At 39.0% G+C, this 21,339-nt stretch overlaps 1 protein-coding gene across 5 annotated transcripts in view; it reads right to left on the bottom strand.

Moving 5' to 3' along the window:
* Positions 1 to 21,339, bottom strand: part of LOC108718775 (MAGUK p55 subfamily member 7) — a 215,484-nt gene that overhangs the window by 44,058 nt on the left and 150,087 nt on the right. Inside the window, exons 9-16 of one of the 5 annotated variants that reach the window (XM_041565831.1) lie at positions 20,421 to 20,502; positions 18,737 to 18,822; positions 18,070 to 18,144; positions 16,695 to 16,891; positions 16,065 to 16,129; positions 6,418 to 6,438; positions 6,294 to 6,305; positions 1,655 to 1,696 (exon numbers count right to left, since the gene is read on the bottom strand). In XM_041565831.1, coding sequence (XP_041421765.1) covers positions 1,655 to 1,696; positions 6,294 to 6,305; positions 6,418 to 6,438; positions 16,065 to 16,129; positions 16,695 to 16,891; positions 18,070 to 18,144; positions 18,737 to 18,822; positions 20,421 to 20,502 — 580 coding nt within the window. Of the gene's footprint in view, positions 1 to 1,499; positions 1,521 to 1,654; positions 1,697 to 6,293; positions 6,306 to 6,417; positions 6,439 to 16,064; positions 16,130 to 16,694; positions 16,892 to 18,069; positions 18,145 to 18,736; positions 18,823 to 20,420; positions 20,503 to 21,339 lie in introns of all 5 variants that reach the window. The other 4 variants (XM_041565832.1, XM_041565833.1, XM_041565834.1 and 1 more) reach the window with 4 other exon arrangements.

Below are 21,339 nucleotides of genomic sequence, written 5' to 3'. Positions count from 1 at the left end.
AAACATCAGCTGCCACTCCAAACCTAGGGAGCTTATTGGCCCAAGTCTGGGGGTCCATAATTAATACATAGACCATCTTCATCTTCTTCTTTTATACAAGTAACAATGAAACACATCTTTCAATAAAAATTGGAAAAGAGTATGATCAGCTTAAACCCTGTTCATTGAATCATTGTTAAATAATAGGGCATATTGTCCCTTTTTACAACATTAGTTCAATTAATCGGGCTTGCAGGCAGAAGCATCTTAGATAAGTGGTGAAGTGTTTGCCCTAAAAGAACTATCTCGCAGGGCAAATAATCTTGCAATCAGATAAGATGCCAATCACCCCTGATGAAGTACCCAATGGTGGAATAAATTTCTTTATACCAACATTTTTTAATCTGCAATATATCTAGGGCCTTAAAGGGATACTGTCATGGGAAAAATATTTTTTTTCCAAAATGCATCAGTTAATAGTGCTGCTCCAGCAGAATTCTGCACTGAAATCCATTTCTCAAAAGAGCAAACAGATTTTTTTATATTCAATTTTGAAATCTGATATGAGGCTAGACATACTGTCAATTTCCCAGCTGCCCCAAGTCATGTGACTTGTGCTCTGATAAACTTCAATCACTCTTTACTGCTGTACTGCAAGTTGGAGTGATATCACCCCCTCCCTTTCCCCCCCCCAGCAGCCAAACAAAAGAACAATGGGAAGGTAACCAGATAGCAGCTCCCTAACACAAGATAACAGCTGCCTGGTAGATCTAAGAACAACATTCAATAGTAAGAACCCATGTCTCACTGAGACACATTCAGTTACATTGAGAATGAAAAACAGCAGCCTGCCAGAAAGCATTTCTCTCCTAAAGTGCAGGCACAAGTCACATGACCAGGGGCAGCTGGGAAATTGACAAAATGTCTATCCCCATGTCAGATTTAGAAATGGAATATAAAAAATCTGTTTGCTCTTTTGAGAAATGGATTTCAGTGCAGAATTATGCTGGAGTAGCACTATTAACTGATGCGTTTTGAAAAAAACATGTTTTCCGATGACAGGGTCCCTTTAAGCAGTAGTCCACACATTGATGGCTCTCTCCTATACATATTTTTTTTGTACTTACCAAATTCTGTTCCATGAAGAATACTTGGTGCAATATTTTTTTTTTTCTGCAATGAGTTTATTTTTCCAAATCTGACTGCCAGCTCCCACCCTCTGTCTGTTGGTCTCTTATGCTGGTCCAAAAGTTGCAAGCTAGACCCAGCAGCAATGCATTAATTTGATACGTAGGATGTAACCAGCCTAATAGACCACTGTACTGTCAACCCCAATATTAGGCTGAATCATTTCCACAAAAGAAAAACAGCAACATGTCTATCACAATATCACTATAGTCAGTGCTTGCACCAAAATGATTTCGCTTTGCAAAATGAGCGGCGTGAAATGCAATGGTACCAATACTAACAACCACTCACAACATAAGACAAGATGGGATGAGCTGATGGTTCATTCCTACCTTTCACTCTCCCATCTGCTCCTGAAATATTTGGAAATGACAAAGGAAAAAAAAAACACACACACACACACAGAAAAAAAAAACAGAGACAGAAACCATAAAGAGGATTTAAGTGAATGTAAAAAAAAAAGATTCTGTTGTGTCCATTTGCTCACCTAAATAGGTTCCAGTGCTATGAGCAGCAAACTCTGCATCTTCTGGATGAAGTATAAAAGCGCACAGACCAATGCCAAGAAATAAAGCAGAACAGTTAGAAAGCCAGCCACAAGTGCAAAAGAAAATTCACTTAAAACAAAAAAAAAATGACATTTTGAAGGACATAAAGCACTGCACAAATACATAAGAAATCTGTTTTTCTGCTGACAGTAAAGGTAATAATTCCCCTTATATGTCATTTTCATTTGTCTTGAAAACTTATTTTCTTGTTTAACACATTATTTTTGCAGGGCTGTCTTTAGGGGTAGCAAGTGTCACGGCACAACAGCCTTCCTGGAGACCCATTATTTATAATCTATGTTGCTGGCAGTACAGTTACAGGTCCCAGGTGAAGTAATTCTGTTGTATGGGTTCTATGTAAATGTCCACTCATGGACAAATTTTTTATTACGATAGAACCATCTGACCTATTATCCTTTACCTGTTGTTTAACAACTGCCTCTAGATGCTGATAGGTGCTGGAAGTCACAACAACAACGATCTGAAGTATTACTGCTTCCATCTCTGCAACCATACAATCGCACTCCCTTCCCAGAGACTATTATCCACTTTTACTATAGGCACCATCTCTCCCTACTATACCTGATATCCTACAGTCACACTCCCTTCCCAGAGACTATTATCCCACTGTTACTATAGACACCATCTCTCCCTACTATACCTGCTATCCCACAGTCACACTCCCTTCCCAGAGACTATTATCCCACTGTTACTATAGGCACCATCTCTCCCTACTATACCTGCTATCCCACAGTCACACTCCCTTCCCAGAGACTATTATCCCACTGTTACTATAGGCAACATCTCTCCCTACTATACCTGCTATCCCACAGTCACACTCCCTTCCCAGAGACTATTATCCACTGTTACTATAGGCACCATCTCTCCCTACTATACCTGCTATCCCACAGTCACACTCCCTTCCCAGAGACTATTATCCCACTGTTACTATAGGCACCATCTCTCTCTACTATACCTGCTATCCCACAGTCACACTCCCTTCCCAGAGACTATTATCCACTGTTACTATAGGCACCATCTCTCCCTACTATACCTGCTATCCCACAGTCACACTCCCTTCCCAGAGACTATTATCCCACTGTTACTATAGGCACCATCTCTCTCTACTATACCTGCTATCCCACAGTCACACTCCCTTCCCAGAGACTATTATCCACTGTTACTATAGGCACCATCTCTCCCTACTATACCTGCTATCTCACAGCCACAGTCCCTTCCCAGAGACTATTATCCCACTGTTACTATAGGCACCATCTCTCCCTACTATACCTGCTATCCCACAGTCACACTCCCTTCCCAGAGACTATTATCCCACTGTTACTATAGGCACCATCTCTCCCTACTATACCTGCTATCCCACAGTCACAGTCCCTTCCCAGAGACTATTATCCACTGTTACTATAGGCACCATCTCTCCCTACTATACCTGCTATCCCACAGTCACACTCCCTTCCCAGAGACTATTATCCCGCTGTTACTATAGGCACCATCTCTCCCTACTATACCTGCTATCCCACAGTCACAGTCCCTTCCCAGAGACTATTATCCACTGTTACTATAGGCACCATCTCTCCCTACTATACCTGCTATCCCACAGTCACTCTCCCTTCCCAGAGACTATTATCCCACTGCTACTATAGACACTATCTCTCCCTACTATACCTGCTATCCCACAGTCACACTCCCTTCCCAGAGACTATTATCCCACTGTTACTATAGGCACCATCTCTCCCGACTATACCTGCTATCCCACAGTCACACTCCCTTCCCAGAGACTATTATCCCACTGTTACTATAGGCACCATCTCTCCCTACTATACCTGCTATCCCACAGTCACACTCCCTTCCCAGAGACTATTATCCCACTGTTACTATAGGCACCATCTCTCCCGACTATACCTGCTATTCCACAGATAAAGAGTTCCATCTCAAAAGCTGTAATCTACTAGTTACTTTTGCACTGTATGTGCAGTTGAGGGCTATTAGTTTCCTTTTATTCTTCTGCTTATATCTGTGACTCTGCAGGGCCCCTTTTAGGTGCATTGACTAAGCTGGTGTCCCCGTTTGAACCTTCCCAAAGACAGCTCTTCTCCTGTGCAAATAACATTTGTAGGACTGTATCTCATATAAAATATGTATGTTTGCAGTCTGATTTTGTCTCCCAGGACTGCAATTGTCTGATTTTCAAACAATCCTCTTTCGAAATTTCCGCAATATAATTTTTACAGGAATAACGGAGAAAATTGTCAATTATAAGGATTCATTACACAACTGAGCAAACAGAAAAGCAGATTTCAGACTGGAGGCCTGGAGTACAGTGCAATTACCAGCCTTGCTTGGTTCATAGAATTATTTTTGGACAAATATGACCTTGGTGCTTAAGGCTATCAAAATTCTTTGACTTTTTTATTAATTGCTTTATTTATATAAGGTCCCGGCAATTTACCTGCTAATTCCACATTATTTGTGCTGACTTTTACTGTGCTTACATTGGCTGCTTAATGCTTTGGACATTTCAGGACACTATATTCAGTCTGTAATATAATATGATTCTTAAAACATGCTGAAATAAGGTCTTTAATATATATTTTAACAATTACAAGAAAATTAAAGTACAAATATTATTTCATAAAATTGCATAAATCATTTTTACTTTTATAGGCGATTGAAATAAGTCTTTAATTTAATAATTTGTGGTCAAAACGTTCTATACTTTATATTAAAAGAAGTCTGCGTTTATCAAATTTTGTCTTGGCACTAATTACGCAGAATATGACTGCAGAAAAAAGGTTATTGAGTTGCATTAAAAAAAAAATCTGTTTTTCATCTTAAATGCCACTGAATCAAAGTAATGCCAAAATAATGTATCAGCATTGCTAAAAAGCCTGTGTAAATACTTTATTTCCCTGTACATGTGGGTCAATCCCAAGTCAAAAATGCCGGGTGCTAACCCTAGGGTGTGGGGTTTGATTTGTCTGGATTTAAGAGGGTGGAGCTGGGTTGGATTGTGAAATGTTTTAGCCACATTTTAGGGAGAATTTGGGATTGTTGGATTGGATACTCCAAATCCATATCTTTTGAACTGCTCAGTGGCGTAACTAGTTGTTACTGGGCCCCATAGCAAATTCAATTTAGGGCCCCAAAATATTTATAAGTTGGCCTATTTTACCAAGATATATTAAAATTGCTAATTAATTGGGTCTCACTGGGCCCCCTACACTCCTGGGCCCCCCTGTAACTGCAGGGTCTGCTTCCTCTATAGTTACGCCCCTGGAACTGCTTTTTAACAGTGAAAAGAGGAAAGTGGTCATGGGAAAATGATTGGCAATTCTAAGCACTAAAATACATGGCAGATTAGAGACAATTGGTTATTTTTATTTTGTCTTGACGCTTACTTTTCCATGGGGCATATTGAATATTCAGAATAAAACTGGGATAAGCATGGGTGAGCGTTTACACTAACATGCCTTCTTCAGTCTGGAGTAAAGGTTTGGCACATACAAGGCATTCTGATCACTGCTACTGGGTAACAGTAATGGGAATATCCAGCTAACCCCAGTTCATTTCCTACTTCTTCTGTCTAAAACGGATGCCTGGAAATGTACTTTCCAACACTTGAAATAATTGACCACCTTCATTCGGCTTTAGGGGCACAAAACGCGTAGGGTCATAAGGAGATGTCCATTTTTAATGTAAAACAATATACATATTTTTTTTTTACTTTACACTTGTGGCCCTGTGAAATCTCGAGTGTGCCTGAAGTCCCTTTCAACGGTATTGGGTGGTAATGTGCCCAGTATGGGAGTGTAAATACTCGATGGATTCTGGTGCCCATTTGAGCACTCGCATCACAGTGTCAGTGATCAAAAAGCCTTGTATGCTACACAATTTAGACCTGTATAATCTAAACCTGAAGAACATGATATAAACATGGAAGTGCTGTGTCCTTCACCGCTTTCACAGTAGACGAACAGAAAAATTGCAAAGCAATGGTTGCGGCTTCAGCTTGATTTCCCTTATGAAATGCTGTAGCTCAATGTAAGCATAACAAAACCAAAATGAGGAAAGTCTGCAATAAAACTGAAACCCCAGACAAAACTTAAAACTCTGTAACTTAGTTAAAGAAAAGAAATAAGCCATTTTCCTTTGATTTTATGTTTTTTTTTTGTTTTTGGTCCGTCTGTTTGATGTCTATCATTGAGTAAGCATCGAGCACTTCTGGTAAGCTTCCCAATGAATAACTAGTACACATGAAGCATACAGAAATGCAGACTACAATACTATAAAGGAAACCAGACTTACACAGAACACAGTATAAAACCCCCAAAAGGCCAGAATAAATGAATTTCATTTTTTTTTTTCAGACATAAATGTTATTGCACATACCAAAGCATAACGACAGTATAAAGACAATGCTGTTCGCTGTAGTAAAGGAAGTATGGAAAGTCTATAACAATTGTTTTCTAAGCGTGTTCTAAACCGCATTCAGTTAAATGCCGAACACATGTTGTCTAAATACAGCTACTTGGCAAAGCAAAGAAACGTTTGTACATGTACCTTCAATTTCCTCTGAGAAGCAAAATAGAAGAAAGGGAAAGGAAATGATTAGATGTTTAAGAAAAAAAAATACAAAGGGGGGGGGGGTTGAACAGTTACATTTTGATTAAAAATATCCACCTACCATACTCAACAGTTTCCTCATCTTAGAACAGCCAAAAAGAAAAAGATATATATTTTTAAGTTAAGAGTATTAAAAAACAGGGATGCATGTTAGGAGGCAGTAGGCACAGATTGCAAACATTATGGAAATAGACATGTTTATATTATTTTAATAATACGCAAAATGGCACACGGTTCAACCTGGGCTGGAGACACTGCACTCACCACCGACTGAGCACGTATTGAAGTCCATGGTGAATGTCGGCATGAGGAATAAGGGAACGCACAAGACACACGTACATATAGGAGAAGGAGATTTTCTATAGACACAGTATGTTACACCCTAATATATTCATATGTTCAGTAGCAAAAAAAAAGCTAAGTCTTTATATGAAGGCCGAGAATCTGCTTCCTATGCCACTAGCTTTATGTTCTTAAAAACGTTAGCCTTTGGTTTTACTTGTAATTCAACAACAGATATAGGCCCTCCAGCTTCCCTCACTCCACCCCTTGTGAAATAAAATAAAAGCTGGTTTAGGCTAGGGCCAGATGAATGCAGTTTCTCCGCAGGCCGAGAATCCAATCCACCGCCGTTTCTCCGCTCCTGCTCTGGCTGCACCCAAAAGCAGGCGGCCATGGCAGATTTCGGTGCTGAAACGAGACAGATTTTGTGACAAAATCCACCCGCAGTTCAGAAGACAAAACGAGCAGCAGGGCAGAGTATTCTCCGCAGGTGGAGAATCCGCAATCCTAAGCATAGTCTGGCCCTAGCCTTAAGATTTGGCTCTTTTTTTAATAAGTGCTGGCTGAAATAAAAAGCCATTACTCGTAGATAAGTTACTGAAAGTGGAATATAGATATGGGATCCATTATCCAGAATGTTTAGGTTTTCTGGACAAGAAATCTTTCCACAATATGGACCTCATGCCTTATGCTTCTATCAGCATAAAACTGCACCGGCCCGGGGTTATATCTCCTTCTTCGCATGCGCAGTAGAACGAAAAGCCGTACTTTAACTAAAAAGTTGCCTATTTTGTTTAACTGTACATGCTTCTGCCCCGGGAAACTTGAAGAAAGAAGAAGGCGGAAGAGGAACGCTCCGTGGTGCGCGTCGGAATAACCCCGGCCGGTGCAGTTTTCTGCTGATAGGAGGGGTTTCTGGTAAGTCAATACAATCACTTGGGGTGCCTGACGTTTGGCACCCCCAAGTGCACCAAGCCTTCTCCGTTAAACCCCTCTACCCCATTTAGTTTGTTTGTTACAGCTTGAGCATATCTTTGGTTCTCTATAAAAAGCTTTGCAGTGAAGAGGACAGTTGGTAAATGGGATAAAGCTACAGGCTAAATATGGAAAACACAAGGTAATATACATTAAGTGTATTATATGATCAAATTCATTATATACTGAGAATTCCTGGATTCCTGTTAATTGTAGCAAACCTCTATTTAATTCAGCCAAGTCACTTCAGCATCTCCAGTAATAAGAGAAATGATTACACTGAGCACATGGAAGGATGAACAAACAAGATATGTTTCTCATAAATGACTTCATTCTTTTGCAGATGGAGGGCACTCGCGATGTGGAAGGGCCCTCCGCCAACTCCTTGATGATTGGACAACGAGTGATCATAACTCAGAGTATGACTATGACTGCAGAGTATGACTGCACTATGTGGCAGTGTAATCACCTTAATCCAATTTCCTTCTGTGGAAAGAGAACTGTAGAGAGGACCTCCAAGGGGCCCCTAAACCAGGCTTCACAATAACGGCCACTGCTAATTAAAATAGGCACACTGATTTTAGATCAGGGAGATTGCCATAGCAGCTTTAAAGATGTTATAATGCTAAAAGTGGGTGGTTGTTTAGATCAGTTTACATCAGCTTCCTTTAAAACAAAAACAGCTGTACAGATAAAATGTATGAAATCAGTCATATTTTATCCCTATTAGACCTTAAAGGGCTCTACTATAAAACTAATGTTTTCATTCACCTCTTGCAAAAACATGAAGGTTACCGTTTAGAATTATTGTAAGAAACGATCTGGATACAGTGGGTTATTTCATGTACAGGTTTGGTATAAGATCTTCATCTAAAATCAGTTTGCTTTCATTTTGAAGATGTGGGCGTTATTCTGGTCTAAAGAGCAATTAAAGCCTGACAAGGGATTTGGCTAGAACGGGATTCAGATCAGGATTCTGCTGTATCCATATCCTGCAAAAAGCTTCCTAGTTCAGACAGTGCCATTCTCAGATGGCCTTCCCGTAATTAGCATCTTTCTGGACAACGGGTTTCCCGGAATTTCCATACCTGCATGTCTAGTTATTTTTCAGTTCTAACTACAGGTATGGGACCTTTTATCCAGAATGCTCGGGACCTGGGTTTTTCCAGATAAGGGATCTTTCTGAAATTTTGATATTCCTACTTTAAGTCTACTAGAAAATCATTTACCCATTAAATAAACCCAATAGGCTGGTTTTGCTTCCAATAAGAATTAATTATATCTTAGTTTGGATCAAGTACAAGCTATTGTTTTATTATTACAGAGAAAAAGGAAATAATTGTAAAAAAATAGGATTATTTGGATAAAATGGAGTCTATGGGAGACAGCCTTTCCATAATTCAGAGCTTTCTAGATAATGGGTTTCCGGAATTTTTTGTACCTTTATGTCTAGTTATTTTTCGGTCCTACTATCTACCGATATGGGACCTTTTATCCAGAATACTTGGGACCTGGGTTTTTCCAGATAAGGATCTTTCCGAAATTTGGATCATGTAAACATTAAATAATCCCAATAGGCTGGTTTTGCTTCCAAGGATTAATTATATTTTAGTTGGGATCAAGTACAAGCAACTGTTTTATTATTACAGAGAAAAAGGAAATCAAAAATTAGGATTATTTTTATAAAATGGAGTCTATAGAAGACAGCCTTTCCATAATTCTGAGCTTTCTGGATAATGGAAACGTTGCCCCCTTTTTTGTATATATATATGTGCTAAAAGGATTTTGTTCAGCAACTACAGTGTGCTACTGGATTTCTTCTTCTGTATGCACTAGGGATGCACCGAATCCAGGATTCGGTTCGGGATTCGGCCTTTTTCAGCAGGATTCGGATTCGGCCGAATCCTTCTGCCCAGCCGAACCGAATCCGAATTTGCATATGCAAATTAGGGGTGGGAGGGAAATTGCATGACTTTTTGTCAGAAAACAAGGAAGTAAAAAATGTTTTCTCCTTACCACCCCTAATTTGCATATGCAAATTAGGGTTCAGATTCGGTTCGGTATTCGGCCGAATCTTTCACGAAGGATTCGGGGGTTCGGCCGAATCCAAAAAAGTGGATTCGGTGCATCCCTAGTATGCACGGTGTAATAAATGGACTTCTACTAAGCTACTGTATAGACTTTATTTTTCAATAAAGCTGATAAGATTTATCAATGCTCCGACAATGACTGCCCAGTGCATACGTTCTCAGTTGTAACATAAATATTAGCTGGCAGGATACCTCTGAAATATCGCGCTCAAGGTCTAGTTTTACTTTGGAAGTTTAATAGTGGAAATTCTATTTTTTAATATGGATATGAAATTCCATAGTTTTCTTTTTATGACTTTTTTTTCCCCCCGTTTGCTTGGATCCTGGCATATAAACATCACTGTATATGGTAGAAGTTCACCAGGCTCATGTAATACTGGTGCAGGATTCGCTTTCACAAGCTTGTTCAGGACCAAAAAGCCAAAAGGGCAAAATAAATTAAGTCGAAATACCTAAAACAGATGTTGGTGTAAATTCCACTGGAAAGAAAATATTTATTTTAATATGTGCGTTTTAGATTATACTTAGAAAAAGTAACGTTTGGTAACTAGTGTTTTGCATGGATTTAGAACAAGGCTTGTGAGTGACCTACAATGGAAGGTGCTGGGCAGATTTATCAAGGATCGAATTGAAAATTCTAATTTTTGAGTTTTTCAAACGCAAATCGAAATTCGAGTCGAATTTGATTTAAGTTTTCGGGTCAATTTAATTCATCTGAGCTTGATAAATTCGATTTTTTAATGAATTTCAATGGTCCAATTTCGAGTTTATGGGAGTTTTTAAAAATACATGAATTTGAAATTCGACCTTTGATAAATGTGCCTCTAAGACACAGAGTTTCAGGTGTTATCTGGGTGCTGCAGTTATATTGTGAGAGAGAGCAAATCTGTCTTTTTTGAATATCAAATATTCAACAAAATATTTCGGCAGCTGCTGCACTGAGCCCAACCCCCAATTTGCATATTCAGATTTAAGAATAATTTCAAATATAAAAGGCACGGGAATGAAAGGGTTCAGATACAGTTTGGCTGAAGACTTAGGCATCAGAAGCTGTGCCGGCATACGAACAAATCCCAAACTAAATATTGGGGTTCAGTGCAGCACTTTTTTTTTTTACCCTAGCAACCAGCAGAGCCTGAGACCATTTTAACCCACACAAGCCATGTCCAAAGTTATTATATTACTTTCGAATACAATTTCAAATACAAATTGCATGTAGTAGGCTTGCCTAAATATAGTTTTGCATACTGGACCTTAGAAACTGTTTTCACTGGTTAAAGTTCACCTTTAAGTTAACTTTTAGTATGTTAATGAATGGCTAAGTCTAAGCAACTTTTCAATTGGTCTTTTATTCTTTTGAATAGTTTTTTAATTATTTGCCTTGATCTTTTGACTCTTTCCAGCTTTCAAATGAATATCACTAACCTCATCTAAAAAAAACAAATGCTCTATAAGGTTACAAATGTATTATTATTGCTACTTTTTATCACTTTTTTTTTCTTTTCAGGCCTCTCCTATTTATATTCCAGTCTCTTATTCAAATCAATGCATGGTTGCTAGGATCATTTGGACCCTAGCAATCAGATTGCTGAAAGTGCAAACTGGAGAGCTGCTGAATAAAAAATGAAACAGCTCAAAAACCAAAAAAAAATAATAAACAAATGCAAATTGTCTCAGAATATCACGCTTTCGACATCATACCAAAGGTTAGTTGATAGTTGAACAACCCCTTTTAGGAAAGAAATGATATAAGGGGAGGTTAGATATTTCTCGACCCGACCCTAACCTGCCCCCTCCCAATCCGCACCCAGCCCAGGCCCGCTGCTGCCCTATATTTATAGACCTGCGCCTGCCCCGCAGTGACGTCACAAAATAGGCGGGCGGGTGCAAGTCTATAAATTTTGGCGCCGGAAGTAATAGGTCGCCGGGCTGGGAGAGCAGGAGAAGAGCTCGACCCGGATCCAAAGATTTTGAGCAGTAGTCGGCCCGAACTCACACGACCCACGGGTTTCGGGCCAGCCCGCACATCACTATTGCATTATAACGAATATGTAATGGGTCAGTAACTTTGACCTTGAATGCAACCGGTGGAAGCACAGAACCCCTTATCACTTATAGAAGGTCTAGTGGGGGTATAAGGCAGAACTGTTTCCCATAGTGTAGGCTGTAGGTACTGAATAATGCACACGTAGGGATGCCACCTCATGCTTTTAATACTGGCCACATGTTGAACCCACATCCTGCATGGCTAATTATCAATTAATTTAGGTGCATGCTGCAGACTAAAATCTTTTACGTGCCACCATGCACCTAAATAAAGTGCTAACTAGCCATGAAGGATGTGCATTCAACTTGTGGCTGGTATTAAAGGGATGAGGTGGTAATCCTATACACAAGTTAGGGTATGGACCGCCTATAAGCCTCCCCCACCTGCCACTAGGGTTGCCACCTTTTTTAAAAAAATGTTACCGGCCGTTGGGGGGAGGGCAAAAACAAAAGGGGCGGTCCATGCTGCAAAGGGGGTGGAGCCATGCACAGTGCGGAGCAACACACGCTATAACCAGAAGCCTGGAAAAAAAAATGGTAAGTTCTGAGAAAATTGGGGAAGGGCCAAGGGCTTTTTTTTAAGTGTATTACAAATTACCAGCAACTGCATTGCCGGTAAATTTGTAATACCGGCCCGGGCAGATGTTTTACCGGCTAGGCCAGTAAAATACCGGCCGGGTGGCAACCCTACCTGCCACTCATGAATACAGGGCTGATGAACACAGGCATGGGACACATCCACTGAACTCTATTTAAAACCCAGTAGGGCTTATTTATAAACAATTGGCAAATTTGCTCCTGGGCAGTAATCCACGGCAACCAATCAGATGATTGCTCTCACTGTTGAACCTGTAGCTGACTGAAAAAAGATAATCTCTGATTTGTTGCTATTGGTCACTGCCCAGGTGCAATTTTGCCCAGTGTTTATAAATGAGCCCCACCGACCTATAGCAATTATAAAAAAGTGTGGGGTGCATGTGTACAATAAACAAGGTGGTTTGCATCTGGTGTTTGCATATTTGTAGCAGCCCCCCGATTTGTAAATGACCCCTTGTAACCTGCCTTTATAAATCCTATTCCAAAGATATGCACCCTAAACAGATATGCACCCTAAAAAGATATGCACCCTAAATAGTTAAGCAACCTAAATAGATATGCACCCTAAACAGATATGCAACAAAATTTATCAACATGCATTCTATAAATATAAGAAGGTGCAGATTTGATACTCGATAATAATCCATTGAATAAATAGCCTGACTTTATCAGCCATAAGGGCATCTTCAGACAAGGCACTGCAGTCAGGTTCGCTCTGTAATACTTTGCAGCTTTTAACCATTGTGAATAAAATTGATATATGATTTAGGCTTCAAAGTACAGTTAATATAAAAAGGCTGGACACTGAGACAGAAGAAAAATGCTAACAATCTGTATTCTATAAAAATGTTCAGCCTACAAAAATACATAGTGAAGTTCACACTGGTAGGTCAAAGACTCTATGTATGTAGTAGGCTTATTTAACAAGCTGCACATTGTAAGCCAATTTAAGCACGCTCTGCATAAGCTTCACTGACATAAAATATGTTCAGATCACTGAAGGAAAAATAACATAAAAATGTAATGGTTGAAGTGAACCAGTAAGAACTGTAACCTCAAAATGCTCCTGAACTACAACTCAGTATCCTAGGACAGCCTGGAAATAACAGAAGCACAAATGCTAGAAAGTATAAAGCTATTTATTTCACTGCCAGGGGATGCTGGGAGATGTAGATCCGAAGCAACTAGATGCTTCATATTCCCAGATTTAAATATGATTTGTTTAATTTGCTTCTACGGCTTTGGGGATTTTTTATATTATATTGTAATAATTTTTAGTCTTATATTTTTCAAATACTGCCAAAAATACAGGCTGAGACATTCAGATTGATAGTAGGACCAATTGGCTGTAGGAAAGGAGCATTACAGGTATGGGACCTGTTATCCAGAATGCTTGGGACATGGAGTTTTCCAGATAGGGGGTCTTTCAGTAAACATAAATAAACCCAATAGGCTGGTTTTGCTTCCAATAAGGATTAATTATATCTTAGTCGGGATCAAGTACAAGCTACTGTTTTATTATCTGGATTATTTGGATAAAATGGAGAAAGGCCTATTCCGTAATTTGAAGCTTTCTGGATAACGGATCCCATACCTTTATTCAACTAGCCATACACCTTAAAGGGGTGGTTCGCTTTAAGTATGTTATAGAATGGCTAATTATAAACAACTTTTCAATTGGTCTTCATTATTATTTTTTGAATGATTTGCCTTCTTTGCAGCTTTCAAATGGGGGGTCTCTGACCATCTAAATAACAAATGCTCTGTAAGGCTACATATTTATTATTGCTACTTGTTCTCTTATTAAAATCAATGCGTGGTTTTGCTGGGGAAAAAACACACATTGGAACCTAGCAAACAGATTGCTTGAACCACTAGATACAAAGCTAAATAACTCAAAAAACACAAATAATTAAAAAATGAAAACCAATTGCAGAATATCACTCTCTACATCATAGTAAAAGTTAATATACAGATGAACAACCTCTTTAAAGGAGAAACAAACCCTTAATAAAAAAAAACCCTACCCCTCTACCCTACATAGACCCCCCTCTCTCCTCCCCAGCCTAGCTGACCCCCCCCCTCGGGCTAATGCCCCTAACTCTTTACTTACCCCTCCGTGCAGATTCTGTCCAGCGGAGTTCACCGGCGTCATCTTCTTCTCTTCGGTAATCTTCGGAATAAGACCAGCGTGGCGGCACATGGCCAGTTGAAGTAATTTTCTATTTCGCGACAACTGCACATGAGCCAAACACGCGAAAATTGCCGCTGCTCTCATACCGAAGATTACCGAATCGGCTGAAGATAGCGCCCGAGAACAGAATGGACAGAATCTGCACGGAGGGGTAAGTAAAGAGTTAGGGGCATATGCTAGGCTGGGGAGGTCTATGTAGGGTAGGGTTTTTTTTTATTAAGGGTTTGTTTCTCCTTTAAGACCACATCAAGTGAGAGAATCTTTGCTGGATGTGGTCATCCGTGTTTTGATCTGATCCTTGTCCAAGGGGCCAACAATCAGTTCATAATGCAGCCCTAGACTCATTGAGCAAAGACGGCATCAACATGGCAATGCAGTTCTCGTCCCACATGATTTTAAAACCTGCCTGATGGATATCAGGCTGTATGTAAGCCATTGGGAGGCCTCCAAACAAAAATGCCAACTCAGTAGCTTCTACCAGTCCATGTATGGCCAACTTTATGGCGAAGGAGCATGTGTCAGTGATGTCTCTGATCTAAGAAATGGATTCCTAATTGTGTGTGGATTAAACTCAACCATTAAGGTTTTTGCCTAATTCAGTTCATATATTCCTCAAATGCCACATTTTAACATTTCCCATTTCTTCCATATACAGGTATGGGACCTGTTATCCAGAATGCTCGGGACCTGGGGTTTTCCGGATAACGGATCTTTCTGTAATTTGGGTCTTCATGCCTTATGTCTACTAGAAATTCATTTAAACATTAAATAAACCCAAAAGGCTGGTTTTGCCTCCAATAAGGATTAATTATATCTTAGTTGGGATCAGGTACAAGTTACTGTTTTATTACTACAGAGAAAAAGGAAATCATTTTTAAAAATTTGGATCATTTGGATAAAATGGAGTCCATGGGAGACAGCCATTCCGTAATTCGGAGCTTTCTGAATATTGGGTTTCCGGATAAGGGATCCTATACCTGTATTTAGAGCGTAACGACAGAGTAATGTAAGCACACAAAGCTTGCACCAGGTCTACTAACCCCTAGCAACCAATCAGCAAGTACAGGTCATAGGAAAAAGAACATCTCATGTTACAGGTTTACTAGACCATTTATATTATTACCCCGTTACTACTAACAAAGCAGTGACAAAAAGTACCCCCACCCTGGTCCAGTAATTCACAGCAGCCAATCAGTAGTTAGTTTATTCATCCACTCAATGTAGAATACTGAAGACTAACACCTGATAGGTTAATGCAGGAAGCAAACAACTAGAATCATTTGATCGTTACAATGATTTCATAACGTATTACAAGACACCTGGTACATATAATATGAGTATGTCCTATGATAAATACAAGAGGAGTGATATAATGTCTGTTCAGTCTCCAACACCACCTGACATAGAGACGGTATATTTCAGAAACGAACCCGTACGGAGAAAAAGCACAGTTTCTAATCAATTTCGGGCTATTACTAGAAAACCCTTTCAGCCTGATCTTTTCTATCCAGGCTTAAGACTTACATGATTTTCTGTTGGGGACTTTCTGCGGCTGGTTCGATACTACAGGTTTTCTGAGTGCAAATCTCCTGCAGGTGAAAAAAGGGTAGATAAAGGCCAATGAAACCCAACATTTCCATTACAGGATTAGATATTTTTATGAAACACATATTGCGACTACCTCTGTTATTTTTATTTATTTATTTATTCTAAGGCCCTTGGAAGAAAACTCAAAACCAAAGCAGCATCTAATCTATCCAAGCTTCAATACAAATAAAACCAGCAGATTTCATCTTTTTTTTCCCCCCCTCTTTTTTTCTTTTGTAACTGGTCCAAAAAATGTTACAATACTTATTTCTGCAGAGCACATCAATGCAGATTGAGATACTGATGTGCTATTTTCCATATGGTCCTCTTCCAATCTGGATCAGAACAAGAACTATCATTTTCTGTCATTATTCTTTTTTTGGCCAGACAGGCAAGGAAGTCTGAAATATTTGGGAAAAGGGGTTTTTAAGTTCATTTCGAGGCGGTCATGACCCTGTTATTTGTGAATATATCGGTAAGCTACCTACAGTATGGTGAAATACAGCCCAGCTTACTCGGAGTGAAAAGGCAAAGAGAAGAAGGAAGAGAGAGAGTTTCATAGCTAACCTCTCCTGGAATTGCTTTGAAGGGATCAAGCCTGCTCTGGGATTGGCATCACCTTCGTGTTTGGCTTGCCACCAGGTTGCATCATCCTGGCTCATGATCTGAAGGATATCTCCCTTTCTGAATGAAAGCCCGGCTTCTTTACAAGGAATAGCTTTATCCTCATTAGGGTAGTAGTCAAAGAGGGCTTTAACGAACATCTGCAAGATAAGACCATCATGCTTTAGATTTACGGCACTTACAGACACCATTGCTAATGCCCTGTATCTACAGCATCAGTCGCCCCAAGGCACAAACACAATACAACACCTACTGCCCTGTATCTATGGACTGAGAGGTGTTGGATTAGTAATATACACAGCACAGCACATCCCATGTGTTCTCTGACTCATATGCCCTATTAAAAGAGTGGTTCAACTTTAAGTTAACTTTTAGTATCTTTTAGAATGGCTAATTCTAAGAAACTTTTCAATTGGTCTTAATCTTTTTTTTTTATTTATAATTTTTGAATTATTTGCCACTTTCTTGTGACTCAAATGGGGGGTCACTGACCCCATCTAAAAACAAATTCTCTGTAATGCTACACATTTATTGTTACTGCTACATTTTATTTCAAATATTTCTATTCAGACTCTCTCCTATTCATATTCCAGTCTCTTATCCAAATCAGCACATGGTTGCTAGGGTCATTTGCACCCTAGCAACCAAACTGATGAAATGGCAAACTGCAGGGCTGCTGAACAAACACTAAATTAACTCAAAAACCAACCCATCGCAAATTGTCTCCGAATATCACTCTCTACATCACAGTAAAAGTTAATGGTATATCACCCCTTAAAAGGGGTGGTTTACCTTTAAGTTAACTTTTAGTATGTTCTTAAATGGCAACTTTTCAATTGGTCTTCATTATTTATTTTTTAGATATTTTTTTTAATTATTGGCCTTCTTCTTTTGACTCTTTCCTGTTTAATAGGGGCCAGTGACCCCATCTAAAAAACAAATGCTCTGTAAGGCTACAAATGTATTGTTATTGCTACTTTTTATTACGTATCTTTCTATTCAAGTCCTCTCCTATTCATATGTCTTAATGAAATCAATGCATGGTTGCTAGAGTAATTTGGACCTTAGAAACCAGATTGCTGAAATTGCAAACTGGAGAGCTGCTAAATAACTAAAAAAACACAAATAATTAAAAATTAAAACCAAATGCAAAATGTCTCAAAATATCACTCTACATCATACTAAATGTTAACTCAAACGTGAACAACTCAATTAAGCATAAGCACACACTCCCACTCAGACACACAGAACAACACAATACAACATGCAATACAATATACCCATATTCCAACAGTGAATACCCAGGGGAAGCACTTACCTTTCCATCATTGTTTGGTGGCTCCTCTTTGATACTAGGTATGATTTTAAATGTAATCGCACCTTGGGACTGGGCCTGCAATATTGGGAGGAGAAAACTGCATGTTTTAAAAAATATAAGCATGCATGAGTCAGTTACTGGCACACCATTTGATCCACATAATAAAGGCAATTTTATGACTTCTGCCCTTTTGAACATTAATTTGGTAATTATTAGAAGTCAAAAAAATGGAAAACAAAAATACTATTAATGTATTTATTCAAAACATTCACTCTACAAGCGTAAAATTGTACAAAACAATATTAGTGACAGATTTAGAAATTGAATCTGCCGATGTGCCATGTTGGCTAGTGTACTGGCAAAGGGGAAGTGAAGGGGAGCCAATGTTCCTTTACCTGTTGTTTCAAACATTTTTTTTTTAGAGCGTAGGAGATCGGCTTGGGTATGGTCACCTTTAGATCAGATGTAGCTTTGCTTAGACAACATTTAAACAATATGTAATCACAAGAGCGATCTAATGTCAAACTGCAGTTTATTATAGAACTGTATCAATCCAACACATGAAAAGAAGCCCTAAGACATGTGTCTGCCAATCTAGTGGTTACCTATCGCTCTCTTTGAAACTCATTACACCGACTTCGGGAAATGTAAAAATGCAACATTTTACCAAAATATGTATGATTTCTTCTGGTTTCTTATCCTCCACACTTATGCCATTGACTTCCCTCAGTTCATCCCCAACATGGATTAGTCCTGGTGAAACAAAACAAACAGTGGGCCACTTGCAAACATGTTTAATTACATTATATACAATTCAGCTGGAGCGGTTCAGATTCAAGTGGCCACAAGATCCCGTGATCTGACGTGAATACTGCCGGGATCTTATGTGATGGTTTCCCATATACGGTGGGTAAAATGGCACAGATCAAACAGTTCTTGGTCCTGTGCTTTGTTGTGTATTTGCTTTTTGCTAAATAATTAACAGTTTTTTCTTTTTCAGCTCTCCAATTAGGAATTTGAATGGTTATCAGGTTGCCAGGGTTCCTCTAAGCTCCGCAGCAAGTCAGTGACTGAAATGAACAGAGGAATGAGGGGGCATGCATAAGAAATTATAAAAATAATAACAATAACTAGTTGCAGGATTAATCTGCTTTCTGGAGTCAGTGAACCCAACAACCAGGTAGAAAAACACTAACAACTGCATATCACCAGCTACATCACACTAAAAGATAATTTAAAGGGGTTGTTCACCTTTGAGTTGACTTTTAGCAAAGGTCAAAGTTCAAAAAACTTCAAATTCAAAAAGACCAACCGAATGGTGGTCGAAGTTTTTTGGGGTCGACTTGGGCCTACTTCGAATCGAACGATTCGAAGTATCGCTACATCGATTCAAAGTTTTTTTTAACTTCGGCCTTCGATCTCCCAAACTCCCCCAATTTGGGGATTCTAGGAGGTCCCCCATAGGCTAAAACAGCACTTCGGCAGCTTTTAGGTGGTGAATGGTCGAAGTCGAAGGTTTAAAGAGACAGTACTTCAAAAAAAATTTGACCTTCGAATTTTCGAATTGAAGCATGACTATCCCCTAGTCGAAGTACACAAAAAATAGCACGAGTTTTTCACTTCGAAACTTCAGCTCGACTTTGATAAATCTGCCCCTTAATATGATGTAGAGCGTGATATTCTGAGACAATTTGCAATCAGTTTTAATTTTTTATTATTTAAGGTTTTTGAGTTATTTATTTTTATTCAGTCAGCAATCTGGTTGCTAGGGGCCAAATTACCCTAGCAACCTTGCATTGGTTTGAATAAGAAACTGGACAATATATTTAAAATTACAAAGATAAAAACCTTCACAAACTTTTTAAAAAAAGGGAAAAATATGTAGTATGTTCTGCTATAGCATTTCCTTTCAGACGTATGGAATACATTTTCTAAAACCACTCTCCCTCCTTTCACTTTACTATAACTAAGTGACATAAACCTTACACGTGCCTTTCACTAGTGATTCATTTTTCAATCCTACCTCATTCCAACCTGAATTTTACTCAATGTCACCAAATATGACAAATACATGTGCATTTACTAATAATGTACTTTTTATCTATACTAGCCCGTATATATCCAGTGATAAATGTATTTCACTAACACACACCTCTTTATCATATGTGCAGAATTATACCAAAGTGACATGTGCATCCTTCTATAATAAATATCAATACCTTTACAAACCTTCAACCCATTTATATAAATATCCATACCTCTAAAAGAACCTATGCAAACCGTGCATACCACCCATACCCTCCTTTTAGGAGACCAACCCTTTAATTCTTCAGTAAAAAAAACAAATTTACCACTTCTGTCTGCAGCTCCACCTCTCATTATTCTGGCAACAATGATTGCACCAGTCTTCTCATCTTTTTTAATAGTAGCACCCTAGAATAAAAAGACACAAATATATTAGCTAAATAACATCCTAATTAGAATGTGCTACAATTACGCTTAATAATAGAATGTGCCTTTCTATACCATCATATCAGATAATTGGCTTACCCACTAGTTGGACAGCATTGCCCTTAGCCCTGTGTGCTTCTAAGCTTGCAGGCAGTAGACCTGATAGTCCCTTTGTGCCGACATCCAGCAACTGGAAAAAGGTGACGGGGAAGAATCGCTAAAAGAGCAGAACTTCCATTTGGAAATGTATTTATTAAAGTTGCCAGGGAGGTTTATGGATATGGTACTGTTCTGCTAACTGTTCTTCAGATGGAACAGACTTTAGTTTATTTTATGATCTCCCACAAGCAATAAGTTGCTCACCAAGGCCTTTTAAAGTTGCTCCCAGTGGCCTCAAAGCAGGTGCTCATTTTTGGATTTCTGGCTTGGAAATTTTTGTGACATAAAGACCAGATTTACTGCCAAACAGAGCCTCCTGTAGGCTGCCAGTCCACAGTCTACTAAATAGCCAATCACAGCCCTTATTGGGCACCCCAGGAACTTTTTTCAACCTTGTGTTGCTCCCCAACTTTTTTATATTTAAATGTGGTTCACTGGTTAAAAAAAAGGTTGGGAACCCCTGATTTACAGGTTAATATGTTGCACAGGAATTGCCGTATTTAAGCCTTATCCAATCCCATCATTTGTATTACAGGGGAAGTGAAGAATATATTGAGACACCAGTTCTATGACGTAAGTCACATCTTTCACCTTTCAATTAAGGTCTGACCTAATATGTTATTTTTTTTTTTAAATGGCTGCAAACCATAATTCAGGTTT

This window comes from Xenopus laevis, chromosome 6L (genome assembly GCF_017654675.1).
Source record: "Xenopus laevis strain J_2021 chromosome 6L, Xenopus_laevis_v10.1, whole genome shotgun sequence".
In the NCBI taxonomy this organism is placed as follows: domain Eukaryota; kingdom Metazoa; phylum Chordata; class Amphibia; order Anura; family Pipidae; genus Xenopus; species Xenopus laevis.
Note: the sequence above shows the minus strand (reverse complement) of the source record. Positions and strands in the feature narration are given on the sequence as shown.